The following is an 18,280-nucleotide window of genomic DNA, read 5'->3' on the forward strand; positions in this document are numbered from 1 at the left end:
CTGGCTTAATAATCAGCAACAAACATGTTCGCCTTTGTTAATATTATGAAGGGGGGACGTTGCTTGTTTCTTCCAGTGGGTGGGGGAGAGAGAGAGAGGGAGAGGGAGAGAGAGAGACTGGGTAAGAGGCTTTTCTGGTTCAATCCCTCAGTAACTGTCACAAGCAGTCAGTCAGTCACCTGCAGATGATGGTGTCGAGGGCATCCCAGGCAACAAAGTTACTCTCCTGTTTCAGTTCAAATGTACAGGTTTGTTGTTCACCACTGTGGCACTGAATAATGGATCGGTGAAGACAAAACTAAAACCTAATATTATATATAATCAATAGTATTCTCAAAATGTAAAGGTCTGTGACTTTATTTACAAGACTATTTTGTCATACTGTAACAGAAAATAACATGCACAAAGACTTGTGGATACAAACTCCTTTGTGAAGAATCAATTACTTTTGCTTCCCATTTTTAGAGGTTCTGCCTTTCTTCAAACAGACAAACATTTCTCTCTGTCTGTCTGTCTGTCTGTCTGTCTGTCTGTCTGTCTTTCCTCTCTCTGTCTGGAGGGAGAAAAGCTTGCTGGGTAACAGTATTCTGGGATTTGGCCTTTGTCTCATTCACAGCTCTGTCTCCTTGAGCTTGGCAAAAAACACACACACCTTCACACCATGGTAATCCTCAGAGGGGAAAGTGTGTTCAAGTGTCTTCTTGACCCATCCATCTCTTCCTCAGTCCTACTGCCTCACTCCACCCTACACACCCATCTCACCCCACCCCGTCCAGCATTAATGCTCCCAATCCTCTTTGTGGGAGAGTGACGTCTGCTACTGTCAGAAACAGAGTTAAGCTCAGCAGGCACCAGGAGAACGGAGTGGGGAGAAGCTCCCAGCCTTAGGAATAACCAAGCAGCACTGCTTTCTGGGTCTCCAGAGGGACATATCTCTGCCACCTGAGCAAGAACTGACTCTCCTCCCCAGCAGCCGCTTGTGCCGTGGGGAACATAGAGGGAATCCTAAGTATGGTGTGCCACGATAGTTAACTTCATCAACAGGTCAGCTAAAAAGTCTTTCCTTCTGCCCAAGGGCTGTAATGGCCTCAAACTAGGGTGAGTGCTGAAAAACTGGAATACAAACCTTCTTCTGGGAAAACCACACTGTTTTGAGGGACTTTTGATGCTACTCTTCCTGCATTTCTAAGGAGATTTTTTTTAGAAACAAATCTTCACTTGTTTCATGCAAGTGATATACACCTGCAATCATACAGCTGTGTCACTGCGAACTACAACTTTGTGAAATTTTGTATTTTGCCTATTTTGGTTTAACTGTGGGACTGGAAGCAAAACAGATGGCAAGACAGCTTTCTCCAATGTCAGGTGTGTCTGAAAGGTGTTTGTGTTTGTGCACTCCAAGCATGGGGTGTTTATGAGTGCTTGTAATTGGAACAGCAAATCGAGTGTGTTGTTGTGTGTCCACTGGGGCCACTGTTTACTTGGAGTGTGAAAGTGTGACTTTGTGTGTATGATACAAGTCAGAAGTCCTTGAAGAGTGTGTGTGTGTGTGTGTGTTTGTGTGTGTGTGTGCGTGTGTGTGTGTGTGTGTGTGTATATGTGTGAGGTGGAGGGGCCTGTGGAGGTCGTAGCCCTGGATTTCTTTGAGATGGAGGGTCATGCTTATGACCGATTTGGGGATGGGGAGAGGGACAACTACCAGATTGACTACAGGAGGATTGTAGGGGACATGGAACCAGCACGGCCTCGCACCTCAAACAAAGAGGGGGAACAACCCCACCCCTGTGGTGCCTATGTCCACTCAACGCCACATGGACATGGGCATGAGACAGCAGCACAGCGATACAGTGCTACACGTATCCAAGCCGGATACGAACCAGAGAGGTTGGTCTCACTCTCTCCTCGATCTTTCACCAGCCTACATAGACCATAAGTTCATGACCTTAACATCACTCCACACCCTTTATGATATGCAGAGGTGATTGTGTGAAGCCTTATAACAACCTTATAAACACTGTATCTCCTGCAGCAATTGAGATGTTTTCACTTTCTAGTAGTGTTGACTCTGCGCTTTTACAAGCCCATTTATCAGCTACCTGGGCAGCCAACCAAATCCTCTTACTTACTGTACTACCGTCATTGGTGTATAGAAGGAATTTCCATTGACTAGGACGGATTTCTCTTGTTAGCATTTCCTGTCTTCACTCCAACATTTGTAATAGGATCTGCCTACAGCATGTGTGTCAGACATAGAGGTCAAAAGAGAGACGAGAAAAACAACATGCATGTTTTACATAAGGGACAAATTTACCCATGATTTATGCACACTGCTTACAGTCATGGGAAGTAATGGATGGAGGATTGTGTTAAAATATTGACTAAAATACACATTGAAATATTAAAAATCTGTGACATGAACTATAATTAGATAATATCAATTAAAATCTTATATTAACTCTATGAAGCTGTGAAGTTAGGGTACATGATAGAGATACAAGTGTCATCTATGCATTATCATATCTTTACACACTCAGCAAATATTCATATTTTTAGCTGTACTATATCATGTATGTGTTAATACTTCAGCATGGCGGACTACTTGATCAGTGGAGGCACAGGTTACGTCCCTGAAGATGGATTAACAGCACAACAGCTCTTTGCTATTGGCGATGGACTTACATACAAGTAAGAAATGCTAATTTAAAAAAATACATAGATACATTTCACTGACACACGTGCATGTGCATACACAGAAACACAGAGTTATGCAATGTCTTCCATTAGGTGTTTAGTAATATCAGTGATGACACATCTGCTTGGGTTTTATATGGAGGATTATTTTGAGTAATAGTACTTTCAAGGATGACTCTGAGTGGTATCACACACATTAAAAGCAGGGCATGTGTGTGTGTTTGTGTGTGTTTGTGCACATATCAGTGTGTTAATGGGTGTCATTGTAGTTTCCTTAATGGAGGCTATATGCAGGGTTTATCAGTGTGCAGAGGATAAATGCAGAATGTTCTTTCAGAGGGTTGAAAGGCTGACAGATTATGTCTGCTCAGTATCAGCTAAGTTTAAAAAGGGCTGCGTTGTAAAGTGGATATGCACAGTCCACATACACTGCTAAAGCTGTATGATCCAGGTTTATCGTAGTGATTGTTACTAGTATGATTTGATTTAAGTCATGCTTTTCCAGTTCCAAAGCAAGATGTTCTCATGTTTTCTCTCTCCTTTCAGTGACTTCTTGATCCTCCCTGGTTTCATAGATTTTACTTCTGATGAGGTGGTGAGTATCACAGGCCACATACTGTTTCCTGGTGCACTGTATATTGTTTATATTTAGTTAGTTAGTTGGGACATTTGCTAACCTTCAGGTAAGTGATGACAGCCACTGCTGCAATCCCTCTCAGGACTGCAGTTGTAGATGATACCACAATGAATAATTTCTTTGGATAAACTTGAATAGTTATATTAAGTCTTGGGCAAAAGGATCAAAGTACACTTGGTGCAAATAAAGTATCTCTACTGCTTTCTGTTTTTTATCTGTACTATTTCTAATGCTAATAGTGGTACTGCAGTCCTTCTAATTCATCCCTATCTCTTTGCTTTATTCCTTAGTTATGGGTGCTTGAGCACTGGGTTGTTTATTTGACTTGCTTTGTTTTCGTCTTTGCAAGCCCTGCTGGGACATTAAATTAATTTCATGCCTAGGTTACATGGGTTATTGTTAGATAGCAGGTGTTCAAAACAGACACACACACACCTGCGTCATCAAACTCTAAGCAGGTGAATTCGGAAAGTCAGCCTCTAATGTGCCCAAATGGGCTTTTAGGCTTACTGCATGGCAACATAAAAACAAACTCTAACATTTGGTTAACAAATGTGCTGCAGCTGCAACACTGTAGGGACATTGTTTGTGGACAACAGGTTGATAAATCTCCCAGCATCAACGCACACACCATTGGAGTATCTTAGAATATGTCATAGTTAAAGTTCAATTATTTCTCAGATTTACTTTGCTCTGTGTGCTTATCAATGTAATAAGATCATATGATAATGTCTCCGTTTACAAATGCTCCCCATTTTTAGGATCTAACTTCTGCATTGACAAGGAAGATAACCCTGAAGACACCTCTTATTTCATCTCCCATGGATACAGTCACAGAGTCATCCATGGCCATCGCCATGGCAGTGAGTACAAGCACAGCAGAGCCTTACTGTACATACACCGTACCTAATTGTTCGCTCAGTTTAGCACCATCCTGCTCCACAGACAGTGGCAATTGCACCAAAATGTAATGAATATTTTTTTGTTCTCCTGTCTCTATTTGGCTACTTCAGTTGATGGGTGGGATTGGAATAATTCATCATAACTGTACAGCTGAGTTCCAGGCCAATGAGGTGCGCAAAGTCAAGGTAAGATGGAAAAGTCATCCAAGACATAAACTTACAATAGACATAAGAAGACATTGAAACATCCAGGACAGCACTCCTTCAGAAGAAGATATTACTTTCAAAACAATAAGTATTGTAACCACTCAACACTTGTGTTTTTCTTGTTGTCAGAAATTTGAGCAGGGTTTTATCACAGACCCTGTGGTAATGAGTCCCCGACACACAGTGGGGGATGTGTTTGAGGCCAAGATACGCCATGGTTTCTCTGGGATCCCTGTTACAGAGACCGGCAAAATGGGAAGCAAGCTGGTCGGCATAGTCACCTCCAGGGACATAGACTTTCTGTCTGAGAAGGACCATGACAGACCCCTGGAGGAGGTGTGTATATGGGTGGTGTGTTTATGTGTGCATCCTTGAGAACATAATATTTACAGCAGTTATATGATGTCAAATAACTGGGTTGTATACTGATATATTTTTCACTGTTGGAACTGAACATCTTTTTGATCCAGGCAATGACAAAAAGGGAAGATTTAGTTGTTGCACCTGCTGGAGTCACACTAAAAGAGGCTAATGATATACTGCAACGTAGCAAAAAAGGTAAATCTGTGAAGATGTGCTCTAGAGCAAGTGCAACCCTTGGGCTGTTTTCTTCCTTCTTTCACTCATTTTACACCCTTACTCTCTTAGGCAAGCTCCCCATCGTGAATGACAGTGATGAGCTGGTTGCCATCATTGCTAGGACTGACTTGAAGAAGAACAGAGATTATCCTCTGGCTTCCAAAGATTCCCGTAAACAGCTGCTGTGTGGAGCTGCGATTGGTACCAGGGAGGACGACAAATACAGACTGGATCTCCTCATGCAGGCTGGCGTGGATGTGGTAGTCCTGGTGGGTTTTAACTGCAATATGATTAAGCTTTTGATTAGTTTATGATTAGACTATAATTGTCATATTCTTTTAAACTACAGGACTCCTCCCAAGGAAACTCATTGTATCAAATTAACATGATAAACTACATCAAACAGAAATACCCTGAACTTCAGGTGGTTGGAGGAAATGGTAAGTCCTCCTTTCCAGCTTTTTTTTCTACATTTGTACTATGAAAGTTCCAATCTTAAGCATGTCTCCTTCATTCAGCTCTTTTCTGTATCTCTGTCTCTCTATCTAGTGGTGACAGCTGCTCAGGCTAAAAACCTCATAGATGCAGGCGTGGATGCTCTGAGGGTGGGCATGGGGTGTGGCTCTATCTGTATCACCCAGGAAGGTATGTAATAAAGACTACAGATCTGGGAAGATCTGCTGCTTTCAGATAGATATATCCACAATGTCAACAAAACTCTCCTTTATTTTTTGTAAATTGTAGGATTAAAAACAGACAGCAGACTATTTTACACCCGATTAAACTAAACCATTGAACATAAAAATGTATAATAGGTACACTTTGTGGCCAACACATGATGTTTTGTACTTGTTCCTCAGTAATGGCATGTGGACGGCCCCAAGGTACATCGGTGTACAAGGTTGCAGAGTATGCCCGACGTTTTGGAGTGCCAGTAATTGCTGACGGAGGCATTCAGACTGTTGGACATGTGGTGAAAGCTCTGGCCCTGGGAGCATCTACAGGTGAGAAAACACTACATTCTCCTATTTCCTGAAGTCTTGAATTTGCAAGATTTACATTTGCATAATTTGGTGGATACTTCTATGAAATAAATGTGGAGATGGGAGATCACAGCCTTGCTTGAGTACATATGGAGAGGACACATAGCTGCTGATGGGCAGTTGTAGAGATCTAAGTGTAATGGGCAACTTTTTCAAAAATAAACAGTGTTTTTTGTGAAATTGATTGCTTTTTGTTGTAGTCTTTTTCCTCTCACCTGTTCACCTTTGCTTTCAACATGATTTCATTCCATTTCTTTGATATTTCTGCCCTCAGTGATGATGGGGTCATTGCTCGCAGCAACCACCGAAGCTCCAGGAGAATATTTCTTTTCAGATGGTGTGCGTCTGAAAAAGTATAGAGGAATGGGCTCCTTGGATGCCATGGAGAAAAACAACAGCCAGAAACGCTACTTCAGGTGGGGGTTTGGGGGTACAGAGGTCCTTTCCCTTATAAACACTTAATCTGCAGAAATTTACATCATGGCACATTTATCTCTGACTCTGTGTGAATGCATTTGTGTGTGTCCAGTGAGGGAGATAAGGTGAAGGTGGCACAAGGTGTCTCAGGATCAGTACAAGATAAAGGCTCCATCCATAAGTTTGTTCCTTACCTCATTGCGGGGATCCAACATGGCTGTCAGGACATAGGAGCCAAGAGTTTGTCCATTTTACGGTACGGGAGCGTTTGTGTGTTTCCCATAAGTTTGTATTGTGTGTTGTGTAAGGGTTTTAGCTTACTATGAGCTGTGTGTGTTTTGTCCCAGGTCGATGATGTACTCTGGAGAGTTGAAGTTTGAGAAGAGAACCATGTCTGCTCAGATGGAGGGGGGAGTTCATGGCCTCCACTCGTAAGTCTGATCCTTGACCCCTGGCTTTTGGTGAACTTTTCCCCTCCTCTGCAACTGCTCCTTATCCTATGTGTCTCTTTTCTGTGATCCCCTTCCTTCTGTCTAAATATTTTGGTGGCAGAGGTGGTTTGGTGAAGTCATCATCTGTTTCCTCTCTTTCCTTTATAACAGTGAAGGTACTAATACTCACTGTGTGACTTAGCTTCATTTGTATTCAGTCTGTGTCAGAAACCTTTTACTGTCAAATTGAATGTAATTTATCTCTGTTTAGCAGCATCAAATTTTCTTTTCTCTTCCTTTTCTTACCCATGCTATCATATTAGATATTCTTTTGTGCCATGTAAGTACATCCATGCAGTCATCACACCTCCATCTTCTTCTTTCATTCATTCATCTCCATCCAAGATTGTTTTTGCAGTGGTGAAATGTTATTGCCACACAGAAAATACTTACTCCTCTTTTTTTCTATTCCAACTGTAGTTACGAGAAGCGGCTTTACTGAGGCAGGAGGAAGAGGAAACACTCGATCAGGACCTAACGTCCCAACCCCAGCAGCTATGAGCAGATGCAGTGGGCGCGTGTGATCAAACTACAAACACAAAAGCTCTCATTGCTGTACAACATCCATACTTCAAAATCTGACACTGCTTTTCTATGTCCTCCTCTCTTTTTCTCGTCTGTCAGTCCCATCTCTGACCCCTTCAAGGATAGACAACACAGTAGACCTGAGACTAAAGTTCAGAGAGCCAAAGAGAACAGTCTCATAGAGGACAGTCGCATTAATGGACGCCACTGCTCATGGACTCTTTATCTGTCTTTTTCTTGCTGTATCCGAGGTGTAGTGGGGGTAGTGTAATCAACTGCTATGCTGATCCCTTTTAACAAGCAAACACATGTCATTAACCACTTTAGGACAAGATCGCTGTTCTAATGGGAGGCCTACCTCCCTTTTGGCCTCTGAGAGAAGAGCGTACAACAAACCTCACAGAGGTACAACCCATCTTCATAGCTCATTTGAAATATTGTACTAGATACTTAAACCTGCTGTGCGGAACTTTTACATATAAATGAATGTCCATTACATTCAAGCCTTTGGCAAATGAGTTCACACAATGCTGATTAAGCCTATCACCACCAGATAAATCTCTCTGTTTCTCACAGTATACCAGAGTTTTTAATCTGGTGTTGGGTTTGACATTCCCGTGTTGGCTGGATGAATGCATTCCACGAATGCTCTATGGGCAGAGCATGTGCTCTAGCCGAGCCGGCTAACCTCAGGTTAGCTCTCTGCTAACTTGAATGGGGATGAAATAATTTAATTGTACGGCCCTTTTAGACATTCCAAATGTTATTGGACTGATGCTTGTGTGATGCTCAAAACAATTTATCCACCATTTTACAGCCTCAACAGCAGCAACAGAGTAGTGCTATGGCGGAGCCTATGATGTAAGTGCGTGTTGACAGTGTTTTTGTAATTTCTCTCCCTGCCAGAAGGGGGAGACAAAAGTCCCACACTGCAGCTTTAATTTTTAGCAGGAATCCAGGCAGTCAGATAGTATCATTTAAAGTAAAAAAGAAAAGGAAGAAAAAAAGCTGCATGCCTTTGGCATAATGCTTTAAATGTTCTACATTTTATTTCATTGTATGGGGAAAGCAACACAAAAGTTAAATCGCTTTAAGACAACAGTACTCTGCTGATATTGAGAGAAAAAGTGTAAAGTATGGTCACATTTTCTGGCCTGCAACCTTGGCTTACTGAGCCAGGAGTAAACATAAAGCACATATAGTACAATTATGCTCTCATAAATGTTTCACTGCACTGGTTAGTTTTTGTTTAAGCAAATTAAATGTCAATATTTGATGGGAAAGGAAGCTCTGGTCTGATCACTCTCTCACTCAGTTGTATAGTCTGGTGAGCTCTTTGAATAGGCTGCACTTTTGTAGAAAGGACCAAAGTTATAATGTCAGCCTTAATTCATACAGTATACATATATAACAAGGAGCGCCTTAAAGGAGCCGTTGTGTGTAAGCTCACTCTGGATTTTACTCTGTCAATCTTATTTGGAGTAGAAAACACTGTATGACAAAATGTTTGAGTGACAAGATAGGAGAGTATCCATTTCACTTTAAGGGTCTTTTCATGATTGTACATTTTAGTTATCTGGTTATAACTCAAAAAAATTATCCCTACTTTCTATTTATAATGCAAATGAGTCCACCTTGGCGTCCGTTGTAATCTTCCATATTCTCATTTTGCAAAGACATATTATTAATAACATAATATAGATTGTACATAATATATAATATGGACAGTTATGTATCTTTTTTTTATCAGGCTCAGTATTTAAAATATTAAATGTCAAAGGTGAGTCAATGAAATTGTGCTATGTCAGCGGAGCAGGTTAGTAACAAACAGATTGTGCAGGCTGTTGTTGTTTTGTTGATTGAATTGTAGTCAAAAAGATTTAATCAGTTTTGAAAATTGAATTTTCTGAGAGCAACTTTGTTACATACTGTATATTACTATATAAGCAATGTATTTTATTTTTGGGAATAACTTGCATTTAATTTACCGGTTAAATTAGTTATTGTATTGGTTTACAAAATTATTTTACAGTTTAACAATACTAGTTGACGGTTAGCGCAGAAAATAATCGTCTTCTTCTAACATCCACCCTTAGGCTTCAAAATTCTATTTATTGTAAAAACTGTTGCAATAATAAAGATAATTTTAACAAGGGCATTTTGACATATGTATTTTTTTATATATATATTTTTGTCATATCTCCAGAAATATACAAACATTGTTTGATGATAATCTTGTCTCCTGTGTAGGTGATTTTTGTCATTACAAATGAAACCACTAAAGGGCAACACAGATGACATTATTCAATATAAGTTCTAACACTGGCAGTACACAGGGTCAAAAAGCATCAGTGAAGAAAAGCTCAGAATATTGCAACTTTATTGCAACCATAATAACTACAAAAATTTCAAACATATTACTGAAATAATACAAAGACATGGTAAACAAACTCACCCTGTGTATTTATGATTTTTTCTTGTTTAATACACCACACTTAAAAATATATCAGGAAAGTACCGCATCCCAAAATGCCTGTTTTCACACTGAGGATTCATGATGAAGTACTCGTCCACCAACTCTGTAGACACCTTTATGGGCAGCAAGGTGCTGATCATGTGTCAGCAGAATATTGTGCTTTACCATTTCAGTCAGACTGTGATTTTTAGCTCCTTTGACAAATTAGATTTTAATATTTCTAATATTACTCATTATGGTTGCAACTGTAGATGAGTCTGTCTCTGCGGCCCTACTGTCACAAAAAGGAAAAGGTCAAAGAGGCTAATCTATTCACTATTGAAAACAATACATCAACAGTATAAAACAAAACATCTGGAGTCTTTGAATTTCTCTCTATGGGATAGATTAATATATCAAAAATCTCGATTTATCAGTTATACAAATATTAAAACTCCTGCTTAAGTTAACTTCTTGATAGCATTTGCACTATTTAGCAACAGATATTTGATGAGCAAGATTGAATGTATATAATATCAACTGTACAGTATTTAAAGAAAATAAGTTATGGTTTACATATTGCATCAATACAGTTTAATTCTTCCAGAGCTATTTCTGTACAATGTCATGTGTGCTCCAATCACAACTGGGCATCTATAACTTCCTACAATTCAATGGTGTCACTGCAAACACTCAAAGCGTCAATTTGTCTGCACACGCTGACAAACTCTGCCTGTACAGCCAGATCCCATTCCAGCTGTTTGCTCTCACTCAGGTGTTTAGTCCCCGCCAGTCGACCAGATCCCTGGCTGTCCTGTGAGGCTAGGCTCAGGGTTCGGTAACGCCTGTGGTAAGACAGGTGGGGGATTGCTCGTGGAAGGCTGCTCTGAGTAAAGTTTTGCCCTCTGTTGGCCCAGGAATGTGATCGCAGCTTTCCTGTCTCCTTTGGTTTGCTGCATAGGCCCTGGGTTGAACCGGAGACACTCCCTTTCCAATCCGGTTTCTCTGGTGATGTTGGAGGTTTGTTGTGACATGTCAAAGAGCCATGAGGCTGGGAAGGTATTGAACTAGGCAGGACATTCTCTTGATCCATGTCTCTACAGGAAGAGGTTCGATATAAGGCGTTTTCCACAGAGCTGGACACTTGCTTTGATGTGCCTTGGCTAGGAGAGCTCAAAGAAAGGCTGGAGGAAGCATGGAACAGTCTTGGCAAACCAAATATACTGTGAGAGAATAAAGATTCACTGAACAGAGCCTGGTCAATGCTGCGGGACAAGTTAATGGGAGATGGGGGCCGCAGGTCCACAGTAGAGTCAGTCTCCATACCCAGGCTATCTAGTGAGGAGGGCTGAGACTCCACTGCATTTTTAGACTTGTGTGGTGGGCTTGGGGGCGTAGGTAGAGGTGGTACAGCAGTCCGGGTTTGGCTGAATTTGGGGATACAGTCTGTCCCATTTCCAGGAGGATCCACCATGGAGCAAAGAGGGAGAGCCTCTGATTGTCCCTTAAGAATGACATCACACACCACCAGCTTTTCCTGCTTACCCTGGGACCAGGTATCATGAGAGGAGAGGACAGGAGAATTTAGACTGACCTGAGAGGGCAGGGTGAGCCCTCGTGAAGGGGAGCTGCAGGATAAACGGGACCACGATCCAGGCCGGGGCTGAGTTATGGTCTTGATAGAGTTGTTGTGACTGAATAGAGGGTGTGTGCCAATGAGAGACAAACCTAGACACACTCCAACCTCACAGACCCTGCAGCCTACCTGGTAGCCCCACCAGGGCCAGGGCGAAAACCCATAACCATCAACCCCACCCAAACCAAGGGCATGTAGGATCCCATAGAGCTGTAGGCCTCCACATCCTAACAAACACAACGAAGCGCCTACTCCAGCACCTGCTGCCCTGCCCCAGTCTTCCACCTTGGCAAAGGGGCAACTTGCAGGTTGCATCACTTCGGGAGATCCTCCACTCTCTCCATTGTCATTCAGCCTATAGATGTGTTTAGTATCGACTTGTATTAAGCAGTAAAAGATGAGGTAGGAGCATGAGAGAAAGACAGTGAGGCATACAAACACACCCTGGGGGAGTAGAAGGATCATGGTGGGGAGGCTGTGGAAGAACTGGAGCATGCCAACACAACCTAGAGAGACTCCAAAATGCAAAAGGCACATACACAGTAATAGGCAAGGTTTGGGCAAGGCTGAGAATGAAGTGGAAATAGCAAGTGGGAGTGAAAGACGCATGCGTGAGCGCAGAGAAAGAAGGAGGAAGGCCAGGGAGAATGCAGAGATCAAACAGGGGAAGGGCAGCTGAGAGAGCAGCAGAGAGCCAAGAGGGGGAAGACGATCTTGGTGACTGTAAGCATCATAAAGCAAAGAAAAAGCTTGAGACCCTGAAAATGCTAGCAGGAATAAGTGCAGCAGAGTGAAGTAGGGGCTTCCTGGAGGACACCGCAGGGGCAAGCCTAACAGGCAGACCACAGAGATCATACCAAACACAGTAAAGACAGATCCCAGGCCGTAGATGTGTGCTTCCCAAGCAAACCCCCATGTGGCGAGGGCAGAGTTCCAGTCCGAATACAGAGGGATGAAAAGGGAAGGGCTGAGAGCCAGTGAGGGGCGCAGAGACTCATTAGGTGTAAAATCATCTGGGTAAATGGGAGTCCAGGACTGGTTTGATGTCTTACAGGGTGTGGCTGATGTGTCCATGTTACCATCAGGCAGGAGAGTGCCACCGGCCTTTGTGACCTGCTGGTCATCATCCTTGGAGTCTTCTGTAAAACAAATACAACAGAATAACGTATTACAAACATATATATTGTGTCAATAAACAAAATAAAACATGGTTTCAGCTGGCAAAAGCATTGAAGATAAACCAATATCATACCAATATTTCATGGATAATTTGATTGAATGGATATTTAATAATCAATATTTAAAATGATAGAAAATGTAGTAAGATGACTTTTATTTTTACTTAATGTAACATTAAAATTAACTTTCCACTGGAGACAGATTTTTATTACATTTTGGGCTCTGAGTTAATTAGCAGTTTTGATAATGGTGGCATTAATTTACCCATGAAACCAACATAGTAATCTAAGTGATAAATACAGGCTAAAGCACATTGTGTCCACAATCTCCACTGTCCAAAAAGAGAGCATGAGAGAATCTGCTCTGCTGTGTGAAGTTAATCCATTATAAAAGAGAACAGGCTTCTAACTGGGAATCTCTAACTGGGTCACAGAGAGAGCGGGAGCATGAGCAAGTAGTGCGTGTATGTGTACGTGTTCGTGTTTGAGTGAGAGAGATGTGTGTGTTGATTAGCCAGTATTGACCTCATTGCTGCTCTCATTTTGTGAGGTTATTATTAAGCATGGTCGAGGGGTGTTATTGTGCTAATGTTACATCATTTCAACAGGAACCTGCAGAGGTGTTTAACTTTCATGTCTGACAGTGATTGTGTAACCCATAAATAATGAAAGCAAGTCATTCTCTTAGTGAAGTAACATTCGGAGTAAGCTGTATGGAACCTACTGGTTATAAATGGAACGTGTCCTATTTCTGGTCCCCCATTGCTGGTAAAGTCATTGTGTCAATGCAGAAACAGCAAACAAGCAGTGAGATACCTATTAAACAAATGATTTTCACTGTGTTCACTAAAAAACACACTGATTTGCTGGCAAGTCAGCAGCACATCCTCTTTTGACAAAAGTGAATTTTGTTAATATTTGGTACAGTTAATCAAAAACAAACTGTTTCTGGTATTAAATGCCGGGCAGCTTCTGGATTTTTCACACATATCTGTCAAAGCCCTACTTACCCTCAATGCTTGCGGACACAACACATCATTTACTTTGACAAGTGAGTGTTATTGTGTGAGTGTGTAGTGTGCGTCATATGTGCAGGTGTGCACCACATTATTATAATGTTTGCTTGTAATGGACAAACATTGCAATAAGAACGAAATGTTTATTTTCTACATTAACCAGGGAGTGGATGACTGAGTGGTAGAATTCCTCATAAAAGGATTGACAGAGCAAGACAAGGGAGGTGAAGAGTGAAAGCTTGGGGGAGTGTAGTGATGCAAACCACTCTGTGAATGTAAAACAACTGTGTCTGCCAGCAGAATACATATCACAAACACTGCAGTAGACATAGACTGTGAGTATTTTAGATTTCATTTAGGAATTTAATCAACTAACACAAAAACTACCTTTCACAATAAGTCAGAAGTGAAAAGTGTTTCGAGTGATTGCTGTCAGGTTTACTAAATGATAGATGCTCCAAATGTATTATATTTCATTCAAGGAAAATGTAACATACTCTTACCTTTTTCTGTCTCCATGACAGCTCCTCTTTGTAAAATTCCATCTACATTATTCACTTCATGCCCAGTCTCTTTCACTGGGACAGTCCCCTCCTGTATTTTCCCCTGTGTGTTAACAGAAGAGCCAGCAGTCCATCCCCAACTGCTAGTGGCTATGGGTGGAGAGATGTAGTCAGGGCTGGGCCCAGGTCCAGTAGACAGCGGTGAAGTGAAGTCCTGGTCTGATCTGTCTGATGGAAATGAGCCAGATAGAAGAAAAGGTAGATGGCTATCAGGTGTTTCATTCCTCCTGACTGGGAAAGTTGTCTGATTATCTCCAGTGTGTGTGGGATGCAGTGTAGATCCATTTAGGGTCAAGATACTGGTATCAGCTGGCTCATGCTTTAACATTTCTTCAGTAGGTTGTAGTGGTGCTTCTACTGATGGTTGGGTACCCTCCTCAAAGGTAGCATCTTCTGCAGCACGCTCTGTGGGTCTGGATATGATACGTCCCTTCTCATCACCATATAACGGAGATGTCTCTGAGCTCTCCTGTATATCAGTATATTCACCAATAACCCCTTGTCTATCTATTTCCTCAGACGACGATAAGGGCCAAGTCATTGGTAGATCTAGGGAGTCAATACTCTCAGGAGCAAACATGGCATTCCCTCGTGCTAAACCAGATCCATGAGGTCTCTTTGAAGGTTGTGTGAGATGCTGCACTCTCATGTCAGTGTCTGTCCATTGTGTTTCCTTGACATTTTCTCCAGTTAAGACTGTGACATGAAATGAGAGCGGCAAGGAGAGGGGGAGGAGAAGATAAAGATTCCACGGAGAGAGCATGGTGAGGGTCCGTAAACTTCACTGCAAAAAGTCACATGCTGTAGGCTTTGGAGGGTACTGTCCAATCACATGTTTGACAGATCTCAGGTGATCTCATTCTCAGGTCTCAGGTGATCTCATTCTTAAAATACCTGTGAGGAGAAAGACAGAAAAATCTCATTAAAATGCGATAAACATACTAAAATGCAAATATTGTGCATGGAAAAACATTTAAATGAGGTATATGAAAACAGTATATTGAAAACCCTCTACCCTTTAGTCCTATGACACACACACACACACACACACCAAACGTTAGAGTGCAGAGATCCATTTATAATGACAGCAAATTAGGAGACATAAGTACACTACTCCTCTATTTGTTGTAGCCGCTTTCATTTCAGTGTTCTTACCTCATCAATAGCCCACTCTGCTGCAGCCTCTTTAAACATATATGCCGCTCTGTACTGCTGCATGCCTGCAGTCTCTCTGCGTAGCACTCTGTGTCCTTTCATACTCACTGTGCTGTGCCCCTCATCTCTCCATCAGACAGTCGACACATGGGACAGACCCCACCTCCTCCAGACAACCCCCGCTGTCCCACACTCTGCCGCTGCCCAGATCTGACAGTGAGTTTGCCTGTTTGCATCCTGAATCTACGGCATTATCCACACCACACTGAGTATCATCTCTTTTATTGTTGCATAGGAACCTTACTGCTTTCTCTGTTCCCCACATACACTCATACACACATCCCTCTGGTGTGTATGACGTACAGTATGAGATTTTTTGTTTGAGTGTAGAGAGAAAAGGGAAGTCAGGAAAGGAAAGGGGGGAAAAAAAAGGAAAGGAAAAGGCATAAATATGTCATGGGGGCCAATGCACGCTCATCAACCAACAGGCAGGCTGTACCCTGCACACAACTATCCAGCACTATAGATCAATACATGGTATTGAGTTTAATTTACAACTGATGCTGTGCACTCCTCTTAAAGTAGCCATCACATCAACAGCCCAGTTTGAAACATGTCACATCAGCAGATGAAGCAGAATATTCTCTTTATATAGCATATGCATAATGCATGATAGTGGTTACTTGTGTGCATATGTACATACAGCATTAGCAGAGACAGCACTGTTTTGAATATAAAATTGCTAACTTAAGACTCCCTAATCACCACTCATGTGATCTTGTTGCCACGTCAATTATTGTGGTAAGAGCTTTTGACATAAGTGATGACTCTCTGGTGGTGGCATGTTACTCGCTGTCTTTATTTTTCTCCTTTCACTATTGTCAGACTTGTTCACATGTGCTGTTTTTACCCAATGGGGAAAATCCAGCAGCCTCATGGCCTAATTCAATTCCCTTGGATGGTTCTAAAATAGACACTGGTCCACATACCTTTGGATGTAGAGAGTTTAAAGCACAGTCACACATTATATATTGTCTGGCTGATGTAAGGTTCTGAAAAGGTCTGCTTTAAACTCTCCATTGACTATATCTGAATTAACAGGGCACAGGATTTCCCAAGCCAGGATAATTGTTGCACAGGCTTTCTGCCAAATACTCATCGATTCTTCTTCCATCAAAAAAAAAAAAGGTGATAACTGTGGATCAAACTGCATCACAAATAAATCTGCCAAACATATATTTAGAACATAATGAAGACACAAAGGCTGTTTCTGCATGCCAAGAATAATGCTGGCTGTGACAGCCAATAATGAAGAGAGCAGTTTACCAACTGTCTCTTAAATTTCATCTTGCCTCTGCGCCATCTTCTGCTCACAGGATAAAGAATGTCTGTGCTCCTAACTGATTCACATAAGCACAGTTGAAAAAAGACAGTGAAGGCCATTTCAGATCATTTAGACAGTCAGTCAGTGGTGAAGATAGGAACTTCCCGAGGGGAGTGATTAACCCGCTGTCTGATGAGGACACAGGAAAGCACCAACCCAGCCGTAAGTAAAGGGACCGGAAAGGAACAATGGCAGGCCAAACATATGAGCTCAGTGAGGGACATGGCCAAATTATTGCCGCCTCACACTTGCTATCTAAATTCATTGGGCAACTGGTTTCTGTTTAGACAAGTCATCCTCTAACAAGACAAAGTCAGCAGGGACTGGGGTCCAGCTGGGAATGTGGACAGTCAGGACAAGACACAGAAACAAAGCTGCACAAGCAAAGAGGGGGATAACAACGCCATGGCCTTTGGATAAAGGGTAAAATGACATACTTTAAGTATAATGACATATTTTTTATTGATTGTCTTCTTTCTTGCTTGACGTCATTGTAAATGAGGGCTTTGCCTTAATGATTTTCAAGTTTAAATAAAGAGAAATAAATATTGAGCACTACTAAGCATGTCCATGCGAGCATAAAAAACCCTCTACATGACTTGACCTTTTTGGGGTCATAAACTCTCTGCATTGCTGGACCTTGAAAATTAAACCCTGGTGTGTTAGGTCATATCCTTGTCTCACATTTAGAAACTAATCTTTCTTTCTTTGTAAAATGTTATCCCCACATTTACACATTTTCTTGAATGTTCCTTTGAAGGTTAACACCCAGACAAAATGACTTGCGTGTCTTAAGGAAGCTCATGTGAATGTGAATGTGGGGACATAAAGCTAATGCTACATTGAAGGTCAGGGATGAAACATGTTTCCTTTTTGCGTTGAGACGAAGGTGCTAACTGAGCTGGCTGATAGCGGATTAATATCAACTTTGTAACAAACAGTTGATATGACACAAAAAGTGTTAGACTAAACAATGTTACCATAAACTTTTCAGATACCTACACTGTCTGTACTGTGCTATGTTTTTTTTTCATGAAAATATGAATTCAAACAATCAGTCAATTTGAATATTCAGTAAAAAATTACAAAATATCAATGGACAGTATAGGACAGTTAAAATCCTTTGAGACCATAGGACATGAAAACAAATACCACGAAGTGGTAACAAAGTTAGGTACTACTTTCTGACCTATCACTTTCTTTTTCAGTCCAGCAGTTATAAATGATTATGAATCATTAATAAAGGGTTGGTGTCTCACATTTTCTAAGTCATCAAGTCTGCAGTTATATTTAATAAGTCATTAATGAAAATAATTACAGTCTGCAGTTTTAAGTGTTAATAAATTGTTAATAAATGGATTTTCATATGGATGCCCTGCAGCCCTATGGATCCCTGAATGT

At 41.4% G+C, this 18,280-nt stretch overlaps 2 protein-coding genes across 6 annotated transcripts; one reads left to right on the forward strand and one right to left on the reverse strand.

Moving 5' to 3' along the window:
- Positions 1-26: 26 nt before the first annotated feature.
- Positions 27-9,647, forward strand: impdh1a (IMP (inosine 5'-monophosphate) dehydrogenase 1a). 4 transcript variants are annotated; one of them, XM_067589561.1, is made up of 16 exons: positions 27-1,884; positions 2,587-2,685; positions 3,238-3,286; positions 4,090-4,191; positions 4,342-4,416; positions 4,567-4,773; positions 4,908-4,995; positions 5,086-5,285; positions 5,366-5,456; positions 5,566-5,661; positions 5,877-6,020; positions 6,334-6,475; positions 6,589-6,732; positions 6,824-6,907; positions 7,231-7,247; positions 7,388-9,647. In XM_067589561.1, the coding sequence occupies exons 1-16, from the start codon at positions 1,598-1,600 to the stop codon at positions 7,489-7,491; spliced, it is 1,929 nt and encodes a 642-aa protein (XP_067445662.1). In that variant the 5' UTR covers positions 27-1,597; the 3' UTR covers positions 7,492-9,647. The 4 variants fall into 4 exon arrangements, with proteins under 4 accessions (XP_067445662.1, XP_067445661.1, XP_067445664.1 ...); XM_067589560.1 differs by having other exon boundaries at positions 4,908-5,285; XM_067589563.1 differs by lacking the exon at positions 7,231-7,247.
- Positions 9,648-9,855: 208 nt separating this feature from the next.
- Positions 9,856-18,274, reverse strand: prrt4a (proline rich transmembrane protein 4a). 2 transcript variants are annotated; one of them, XM_067589565.1, is made up of 3 exons: positions 15,496-18,274; positions 14,281-15,234; positions 9,856-12,722 (listed from the first exon to the last, which is right to left on the reverse strand). In XM_067589565.1, the coding sequence occupies exons 2-3, from the start codon at positions 15,101-15,103 to the stop codon at positions 10,612-10,614; spliced, it is 2,934 nt and encodes a 977-aa protein (XP_067445666.1). In that variant the 5' UTR covers positions 15,104-15,234; positions 15,496-18,274; the 3' UTR covers positions 9,856-10,611. The 2 variants fall into 2 exon arrangements, with proteins under 2 accessions (XP_067445666.1, XP_067445665.1); XM_067589564.1 differs by having other exon boundaries at positions 14,281-18,274.
- Positions 18,275-18,280: the final 6 nt, after the last annotated feature.

Source organism: Thunnus thynnus, chromosome 5, assembly GCF_963924715.1.
Source record: "Thunnus thynnus chromosome 5, fThuThy2.1, whole genome shotgun sequence".
NCBI lineage: Eukaryota > Metazoa > Chordata > Actinopteri > Scombriformes > Scombridae > Thunnus > Thunnus thynnus.